General features: G+C 32.7%; 1 protein-coding gene across 1 annotated transcript in view; it reads right to left on the bottom strand.

Moving 5' to 3' along the window:
- LOC121858312 overlaps positions 1 to 11,328 on the bottom strand; it is a gene marked incomplete in the record, with an annotated part of 213,104 nt that overhangs the window by 139,953 nt on the left and 61,823 nt on the right. Inside the window, 2 exon segments of the mRNA XM_042354645.1 lie at positions 2,400 to 2,561; positions 4,840 to 4,983. Of these exon segments, the coding sequence (XP_042210579.1) occupies positions 2,400 to 2,561; positions 4,840 to 4,983 (306 nt within the window).

The following is an 11,328-nucleotide window of genomic DNA, read 5'->3' on the forward strand; positions in this document are numbered from 1 at the left end:
TCCTACCTCTCTGAGAAATGTGTGGGTGAAAACACTAGATTTTAACGTTTAGTAATAAATAATACCTCAGACTAAAGTTAGGATAATATAATTGACATTTCTGGATTCCTAGCAGGTCAGGGAATATTTTGAATGTAAACTTCATATATTTTGCACAAAAGATAAAATATTTGCTTTGTGTAAACCAAATTATTACATTAGATCTAAAATTTGTATGTCTAATGCAAAATCCATGATGTTTATATTCAAAATGATCATCATATTGTAAGAATTCCAGCAATGTAAATTATATTCTGGCCGGGTAATTTGTATGAATTTTATGAGCTAAAACATATATCTTCAGTAAATAAACAAAGAAATATTCTTCAAGGACACTATCTGTCAATCAAAATACTCTGCCCTAGCTGGGTCGGTCCCTCCCTCCCTACCAGAGAAGCTTTGGGAGAAAATAGTATATTTACATTTTTAGTAATAAATAATAACTCAGACTAAAGTTAGGATAATATAATTGACATTTCTGGATTCCTTGCAGGTCAGGGAATATTTTGAATGTAAACTTCATATATTCTGCACAAACGATAAAATATTTGCTTTGTGTAAACCAAATTATTACGTTAGATCTAAAATTTGTATGTCTAATGCAAAATCCATGATGTTTATATTCAAAATGATCATCATATTGTAAGAATTCCAGCTGATCAGCTGATCAGCTGATGGGCTAGTCTGCCAATTCAGTAATCTGTTCTATGTTTACATTCGTTTCCAGTGGAGTAAATGTCAAGAAAGTTGTGCTCTCTAATATTTTTGCATTTTTTATATTAAAATCATTAGTCATTTTAAAATCTAGTTAACATATTGATAATATATGCAGTACAGGGAACTAGTTTTTTGTGCGCCCATCAGTCGCTTGACTCAGGCACCAGGCGTCAGTGTGGCTTTGTTTACAGTGGATTGAATATCTATTTTGTTGGTGTCTTGAATATTTTTGCATTTTTACATTAAAATTATTGGTCATTCTGAAATTTAGTTAACATATTGATAATATATAGCACAGTATTAATTTAAATAAAATAATCTTGAATTACACCTAGTGAACTTAAAATTTTATTGGTGAAACTACTGCATCAAGCTTGAGTCCCCTGAAAGGTGATTTCTCCTCCATCCCCACTTCCTTCTCTTCTCCCTTCTCCTCCGCCCCCACTTCCAATTCCCATCATCATCATCATCAACCAGGAACCTTCTACATACACACCTCAAAGTAAGTGTACTTTACTGCATTTTCTTTTACTTTGTATGTACTTTTCTGTGAGCTAGAACCAATTACCCAATATCCCATTGAAACAATGGATTCGGTTAACGAAATTTTTGGTTAACGAAAGACCCTATGGAACGAATTGTGTTCGTTAACAGAGGGACCACTGTCGGTTAACGAACAACCCTTTGGAACGAATTGTGTTCGTTAACTGAGGGACCACTGTACACACAAAAGTTTTTTCTTAAATACTCCCTACCGTAAAATACGGTACTGTATTTTTGGTGTTTTTATATCATTATTTATCGTTTTTATACATTTAATACATTCACCGTAGGCTGAAGTAGCATTCATATTTTTTGCATTATTATTGAAAAATTAAACAATAACCATGGCCCCTAGGAAAGTGTTTGGTATCCATAAGGGTGACGAGAAGGTTAAGCCTAAGACCTTATCAGTGAACTAAAAGGAAGTGTACAGTACTTTATGTACATTACTTTACTTTTTAAAATTAATTTTGATTAAAAAACATGTAATTCTTTCATAAAAATTGGAAACATTGGTGTTGTACTCGATTTTTTAAATGGCGATGTTTTTGGAAAAATTTGCTCTAAGGCAGACAACCTCTTATACCAGACACCCCTTCCCCCCAATTAGTCTGCCTTAGAGAGGTTTTACTGAACTGAGGAAAGTAGATGAGAGGCAAGCACCCACTTTAAGGGTACACTTGAAATTTAGACCAGCCACAATGAATGGGTAAAAGATTCCATTAAAATATTTTAACCCCCCCACCCCCACCAAAAAAAGCCTAAAGTAAAATAAAATGACCTAACATGAAGAATAGGACAAAGAGGATAGATTGAGATTTTTTTTTTCATGGGTGTCACTATTGGGGAATGTGGAAATAAGATGTAACCACAGTAAATGGTGAAGCTTCTTTATGTGAAACCTTGACGAACAGCAGGAAAAGGTGTATCAAATACAGAGATAGGAATTATACATTTCCACAAAGAAAAACAAACTGCATAACAGTTTGACTCCTCTAAAATTTATTGTAGGAGTTTCCAGATTTAAACCCAAATACACTTACTTACCTTGAGCATTTCATTTCAGAAAAAATCTTCACATACACTGTATTATACTGTACCTTCATCTGAAGTATCTAAGTGCAAATATTCCTCTCCAGAATTGATGGTATAGATAAGGCCATAGGAAGATGTTGAACCACTGACTTCCCCTTGCATAACACCCTCTATAGGCCCAAACTGCGTTCGTTTTGGGATGGACTTGCGAGCAAACACACCAAATTCTATAGAAGAAAAAGACAAAATAATTTCACCTCAATTCTTTTTGAAAATGCATGATTTGTTTGACAGCAAATAAATCCTTCTTTTGTTTTCAACACTTTTCATGGTGACTTAACCAAGTAATAAATTGAGAAATCAGGCTACTGCAAAAAAATTAAGTGAATACATCTCCCATGAGAAATTTCAAACTATGTTCTTGAGTGATTCAAAGGCAATTATCCTCTTCTTTTTTCAACTTATTAAGATAAGGCAAGTATGCGTTAATACACATATACTCATACTCTAACCTGCACAGGCACAAACTGCAAAAAAAGACTTATACAGTAAACCCTTTCAATAAGGGAGATCTTTTTGGCCACTAATGACCACATGGTGCAAGTTGGACACCTGAGCTTAATGCCAAGCATTACATATTTCTGATACCCAAGTGTAAGTACCATAAAAAATGTGCATTTTGATGGTTGGGAATGATGTGTGAAATTTCTATTGTATTGTTTAATGTATATATGGGGGGTAAAAGGAAACCTTCCCATTAAGGGAATTCTCTCAATAAAGGATAGGACTTACACATGCTATTCAGGAATTGGGAAGGTTTACTGTATCTGCATATATAGTATAATGGATGCCCCTCGAAATCGAGGATGGCCAGCCCAAGGGCCACCTAGGCTTGAATTTGTTTAAGGTGTAGAAGCTGTCGCCAACACAACAATCACACCCCAAGTTAACATGTTGCATGACCCAGTGTCAAGGAATAGTCCGAGAAGACTGGACAACTCGCCAACAGCACTTGCTAACCATTACTCCGGAATATGATCCACAAATTGATTAACATCAAAGTCCCCAACTGCTTCCGGGTAAACAGAGGCAAATCGTGTAAAGAAACATGCCCATAGTTTCACCCTATGTCCGGGGATTGTATCCGGGTCCACTCGCTTGCGAGGCAAGCATGCTGACCATTACACCACACGTCACCACATATACAATATACACTTACAGGGACTCCATACATAAGAAAAATTCATGTTCAAGTTGTCCTCATACATACCTGATTCACACGAATCACATTTACCGGTTCTTGTCACAGAAAGACAATAATAGGCCTATATTATTAGTAAAGCTTTTCTATGTTTATTATTGCATCTTAATACTGTATACAACTGATGCTATATAAGGACTGTAGTACTGTACACAGGTTTAAAAATTCCAGTTATGGATGATCTCAATAGTTCCTGGACCATAATCATTACATACTGTACAGTATTAACAATCACTTTTATGCGACTTTGTGATGAAGCAACCATTTCAAGGATTTAACTTCTAAAACAAAGTTTGCTACAATAATTCCCTGATATGCCTTCAAAATCTTATCTAGGTTATATTTACAACTCCTGAGAACCAAACTAAATACAAGCACCTGTACAGTAAAGGGAAAAATATAATACAGTGCAATATTAATACTGGTAAAAGATTTCCAGTGAAAAATTTCTTAGACCTGAGCAGCGCTCATATGGATATTTCTGGATTACAGATACTGTACCGATCTTTCCAATGGGTCCAAACATCTCAAAACTTTAACAATAGTGTTTTGTATACCTGATGTAGTTATTAATTATCATTTCGTTTTTGTCATACTGTACCATATACAGTAAATAAATGAGCCCTGGATATTATATATAAAACTAAATAAAAAAAATACTCAATTTCAACTAATAATGAAAGTGTTCAACCTTTTCATACACAATTGGCCCAAAATTAAGTGGACCTTCACAAGGGCAGTGCTTAAACCACTCATAAACAACTCACAAGGTCAGTTGACCTAATTATGTGCATCGTTTTATGCAAAGCAGTGTCCCTATTTGAATCACTCAGCATGAAACATTTAAACAGATTTTCACATTGCTTCTTGGTGTCGTACGGTATACAATTGCATTACCATCACCATAATGTTCCCTCAGGTTATGCATAGACTTTCCTTTATCTAATTTCTGTACAACATCAACTTTCTGTATAAAGGTAAGTGTCACATGCTTCCACTTCAACTACACTACTCGGCACTATAAATATGGAGTTTGTTGGATGTCATTATAATGACGGAATTGAAAAAAAAAGGCATAAATGAGAAAAGCAAAGTTCCCAAAAGCTAATCTGTCAAAAACAATTACTGTATCTGTACTATAATTTCTGGATCCAATATAACTGAAAGAAAAAACTATAACTAGGAACCAGGGACTGAATGGAAGGAGTTGGTAATGTCAATATAAGGAAACAACTTATCCTCACCTTCAGTGTCCGAGACTTTACGAATGATTAGGTGTTGTGCAGGGAGCGATGCCCAGGCTCTGGTCCTCACAGGTTTGTCAGATATGGCTTGTATGTGATGCTGTGGACAACCATGGCTAGACATCTGTTCACATTCTACACAATCTACAATGAAATATAAACAGGTATTAAACAAAAATAACATTTCCTGGCAAATTCAGAAATATCTTCTATCTTATTCAAAATGTGGACATTAAAAAATAAATTAATAAATCAGATAAACTGTATAAAGTCTGAGATGAGAATGGTTTACTTTTGGCACTTGTTCATCAAAATAAGAGACTGTACAGGTAAAAAAAAAAATCCATAAAGCTTGGTCCATTATTTTCGAGGACAGGTGCATGTTCTGGACAAACCTAGTGGTGAATAATAATGATAATACAATGAAGCTTGATTAATTCACAGAACAGGTATATGGGAGTCACACTAAATCAAATTATTGTAAATGGAATTTTTTTATCTAATGTAGGCATGGGCAAACTTTCCTCAGTCATGGGCTGCATTGCTATTTAGGTATTTATCTGCGGGTCATCAACCCATCAAAATTGATATCCTACCTAACACAAAAGTAATGTTAATATTGAAATAGCACGGACAGTGAAGCAGTTTATCATCACGTCCACCTTACGGTATTTTCAGTTTACAATAACATCTTTTTCCCTATTATGAAACAAATCCATCATAAAAAAATTTTAAAGTAAGATGCTATGAGTGAAGCAGTCTGTGAATAAGTTCATTTTTCCAACAGTTACACCATATTTCTTACTTATGAGACACACCCACAAAAATGAGGTCAATGATAATCTTGGCACATGAGGAACTACAATGAAATAACCTATAGGCAGATCTATTTATTTTACAATATATATATATATATATATATATATATATATATATATATATATATATATATATATATATATATATATATATATATATATATTGTAAAATAAATGAATATATATATATATATATATATATATATATATATATATATATATATATATATATATATATATATATATATATATATATATATATATATATATATATATATATATATATATATATATATATATATATATATATATATATATATATATATATATATATATATATATATATATATATACACAGTGAGTTCTGCTATAACGCGTGTTTTGATAACGCGAATTTGCTCTAACGCGATTTATGAATTCGGAACAATATTTGTATAACGCGAACGCTTGTTTGCTATAACGCGATTTTTGCTTACTATTTCTCCAATTTTGTGGTATTAACTGTAATTATGGTAAAGAAGAATATCTCCAAAAAGCGTTCTGATGATAGAATTCCCGGTGATTATCGTAAAAGAAAGGATATAACACTTGAAGAGAAGCTCGATGTTATCAACCTCAAAATCACCCTTCTCCCCCATCAAGTTACATTCATATTTTTTCAAGGTAAAGTGTTACATTTACTGTATGATTTCATTATTAGATATGAATGTAACATTTATTTAGACTGTGCTATCCTTTGTGTTGGGCTAACTACTAAATTTTTTCGATTTCGAGTAATCTGCACCTAACCCTATTTTCTCCATAAGCCCTGTTATTTCTATTACGCGATTTTCTATAACACGATATTTTACAAGAACACAATATATACATAATATATATATATATATATATATATATATATATATATATATATATATATATATATATATATATATATATATATATATATATATATATATATATATATATACACAGTCAACCCTCACTTTACGCGGTCCCACATTCCGCGTTTCCACGTTTACGCGGTGCCCTGCCAGAACCCAGGATGCTCACATTCCGCGGTGGGTGTACCCCTTTACACGGTGAAGTATAATTTTTTTTAATTTAGCTCATAAAATTCATACAAATTATCCGGCCAGAATATAATTTACATTGCTGGAATTCTTACAATTTGATGATCATTTTGAATATAAACATCATAGATTTTGCATTAGACATACAAATTTTAGATATAATGTTTACTCTTGAGTAAATATGTTATCTTTTGTGCAAAATATATGATATTTATATTCAAAATATTCCTGGTCTTACAAGGAATCCAGCAATGTCAATTATATTATCCTAACTTTAGTCTGATTATTTATTTATTACTAAAAAGGTAAACAGTCTGGTATTCCCACACATTTATCAAGTAGGGACGTTGGTGGGGGGGAGGGAGGGAGGGACCGGCGACCGACCATCTGTTACCGTGTGAATATTTTTTTTTTTTTTATTAACTGAAGATTTTTATTTTAGCTCATAAAATTCATACAAATTACCCGGCCAGAATATAATTTACATTGCTGGAATTCTTACAATATGATGATCATTTTGAATATAAACATCATATATTCTGCATTAGACATAAAATTTTTAGATAAAATGTTCACTCTGAGTAAGTATGTTATCTTTTGTGCAATATATATGACGTTTATATTCAAAATATTCCTGGTCTTACAAGGAATCCAGCAATGTCAATTATATTATCCTAACTTTAATCTGAGGTATTATTTAATACAAAATGTTAAAATTTATTTTTTTCACCCACTCTTTCTCTTGAATGGAGGATTGGTGGGGGGTGGGGGGGAGGGTTTGGGACTGACCGCGCGGTTGGAAGAGGGGGGGAGGCAAGGTGGGGTACTTTGATTGACAGATAGTGTCGTGAAGAATATTTTTTTTTTTAATTAACTGAAGATATTTGTTTTAGCTCATAAAATTCATACAAATTACCCGGCCAGAATATAATTTACATTGCTGGAATTCTTACAATTTGGTGATCATTTTAAATATAAACATCATATATTTTGCATTAGACATAAAATTTTTAGATAAAATGTTTAATCTGAGTAAGTAGCCTATGTTATCTTTTGTGAAAAATATATGACATTTATATTCAAAATATTTCTGGTCTTACAAGGAATCCAGCAATGTCAATTATATTATCCTAACTTTAGTTTGAGGTAATATTTATTACTATACCTGGTTTTCCCCCCAAAATTTCTCAGAGAGGGAAGAGCCGGCAGTGTAGTGTGAGAGGGGGAGGGAGTCATGTCCATTATTTGAGTGGACATTAACTTGGCGACTGTATTTCTCTATTTCTCTTAAGTATTAATTGTGTGAATGTACCATCATAAAATTAAGATGTTATTTTTACTACAACATAGTTATGTGTCGTCAAAAAGTGGAGTTTGGGGATCGGCCTGGACTCCATTTCAATTAATCCCATATGTTATGTTATTCACTTTACGCGTTTCTCGCTTTCCGCGGTACCCTCCGGGTTACATTAACCGCGTAAAGTGAGGGTTAACTGTATATATGTATGTATATATATATATATATATATATATATATATATATATATATATATATATATATATATATATATATATATATATATATATATATATATATATATATATATATATATATATTTATATATATATATATATATATATATATATATATATCCTGTGGCTATCAGCATGCTCCAGATCACGCACACCCACAGTGATTTATATATATATATATATATATATATATATATATATATATATATATATATATATATATATTATATATATATATATATATATATATATATATATATATATATATATATAATATATATATATATATATATATATATATATATATATATATGACCTCGCTAACGAACACTCGTAAACTTAATTTCATTAACTGCCTTCCATAAGGATCTTCAATTCGGTTAACGAAAAAAAATTCGGTTAACGAAGTTCTTACGAACCGACCTCAACATGTTTTCGTTTGCACTGACCGGGCAACCAGCTTTAGTATCTGTGGGAGACTCAGGTGGTCCTTACACTCAGGGGTAAAGGAAACACACTGATGTCAAGTCCGTAAGTTCTATTTCTGGGACAAACACAAAAAGGAGTTAAGACAGGGGGAACAGCGTCCTGTCTTGGAATCTCTCTGGGTATCTCTATCTGCGCAAGCGCGTACAACAAACATGTGCCCAAAACATGAACTAACACTCAGTGACAAAAGGGAGTATGATTATAAACATATAATACAGAGACCTGAATCAATAATGGTAAATAGTACAGTTACATATTACAGCCATATTCGTCTCATATATCTACAGAATCAGTCCGCCAATACATTAATCGGTTCTAGGGCTTAAATTCCTTACTATTTTAGTAAATATCAAGAAGTTTATACTATTCAATAATTTTAAAAGTTTAATATTCAATTTTTTAGTCATTTTAACAATTATTGAACATAATTGAAGGTAAAGTGACTAGTTTAATGCGCGGTATCCAGCCTCTTAACACAGCAAACAGGAGTTAGTCTCTCTCTGTTTTCACTGGAGGTAACATCTTGCTTGAGTCTCTCTTCAACTAAACGCTTTTTTTCTGTTTCCAAGCAAATTATTGGTCATTTTGAAATATATTTTACATATTAACAATATATAATGCAGTGCAGTGTTGATTTAAAGAAAATAATCTTGAATTACACCAAGAGAGCTAAAATTTTATGGGTGAAATGGCGCCATGGGGTGACTTCTCTTCCACCCCAATGCCTTCTCTTCATCCTTCTCCTCCACCCCCATTCTAAATTCCATCATCATCATCATCATCATCCAGGAGCCTTCTACATTCACACCTCAAAGTAAGTGAACTTTTTTCCATTTTTGTTGAATTTAGGAAATTTTCGGTGAGCTGGAACCAATTACCCAAAAACCCATTGAAACAATGGTTTCGGTTAACGAACTTTTCGGTTAACACACACACACAGTATTACCGAGCTTTACACTGGTTTCACTTAACGCGATTTCTCATATACGCGTTGCCACGCCAAAACCGAACTTTCACTTAACGCGGGTCATCTACTCATATGCGCGGTGAAGTATTTTTTTTTTTTTTTATTTAGCTCATAAAATTCATACAAATTACCCGGCCAGAATATAATTTACATTGCTGGAATTCTTACAATATGATGATCATTTTGAATATAAACATTATAGATTTTGCATTAGACATACAAATTTTAGATATAATGTTTACTCTGAGTAAATATGTTATCTTTTGTGCAAAATATATGACATTTATATTCAAAATATTCCTGGTCTTACAAGGAATCCAGCAATGTCAATTAAATTATCCTAACTTTAGTTTGAGGTGTTATTTATTACTAAAAAGTTAAATATTCTGGTTTTCCCACACATCTGGTAGGGAGGGTTGGTGGGGGGTGGGGGGTGGGGGTGGGGGGGAGGGAGAGACCAACCGACCATCTGGCACAGTGCAAAGAATATTTTTTTTTTATTAACTGAACATATTTGTTTTAGCTCAAAAAATTCATACAAATTACCCGGCCAGAATATAATTTACATTGCTGGAATTCTTACAATTTGATGATCATTTTGAATATAAACATCATAGATTTTGCATTAGACATACAAATTTTAGATATAATGTTTACTCTGAGTAAATATGTTATCTTTTGTGCAAAATATATGACATTTATATTCAAAATATTCCTGGTCTTACAAGGAGTCCAGCAATGTCAATTATATTATCTTAACTTTAATCTGAGGTATTATTTAATACTAAATGTTAAAATCTAGTTTTTCACCCAACATTTCTCTTGTAGGGAGGGTTGGTGGGGGGGAGGGTTGGGACGGACCGCCCATCTGGCGCGGTTGGAAGAGGGGGGAGGCAAAGTGGGGTACTTTGATTGATAGATAGTGTAGTGAAGAATACTTTCTTTTTTATTAACTGAAGATATTTGTTCTAGCTCATAAAATTCATACAAATTACCCGGACAGAATATAATTTACATTGCTGGAATTCTTACAATTTGATGATCATTTTGAATATAAACATCATAGATTTTGCATTAGACATACAAATTTTAGATATAATGTTTACTCTGAGTAAATATGTTATCTTTTGTGCAAAATATATGACATTTATATTAAAAATATTCCTGGTCTTACAAGGAATCCAGCAATGTCAATTATATTATCCTAACTTTAGTTTGAGGTATTATTTATTAAAATCTAGTGGTTTTCCCCCCAAAATTTCTCAGAGAGGGAAGAGCCAGCAGTGTAGTGTGAGAAGAGGGGGAGGGAGTTGAGTCCATTATTTGAATGGACATTAACTTGGCAACTGTATTTCTCTATTTTTCTTAAGTATTAATTGTGTGCATGTACCATCATAAAATTAAGATGTTATTTTTACTAGAACATAGGTATTGTGTCGGAAAAAGTAGAGTTTGGGGGTCAGGCCAGTCTCTATTGGAATTAATACCATATGTTCTGTTGTTCCATTTATGCGGATTTCACTTAACGCGGTACCCTGTGGGTTCAATTGACAGCGTAAATCGGGGTACTACTGTATATATATACAGTGAACCCTCACTTTACGCGTCC

The sequence above is a fragment of the Homarus americanus genome, unplaced genomic scaffold (genome assembly GCF_018991925.1).
Source record: "Homarus americanus isolate GMGI-L3 unplaced genomic scaffold, GMGI_Hamer_2.0 scaffold57980, whole genome shotgun sequence".
Classification (NCBI taxonomy): domain Eukaryota; kingdom Metazoa; phylum Arthropoda; class Malacostraca; order Decapoda; family Nephropidae; genus Homarus; species Homarus americanus.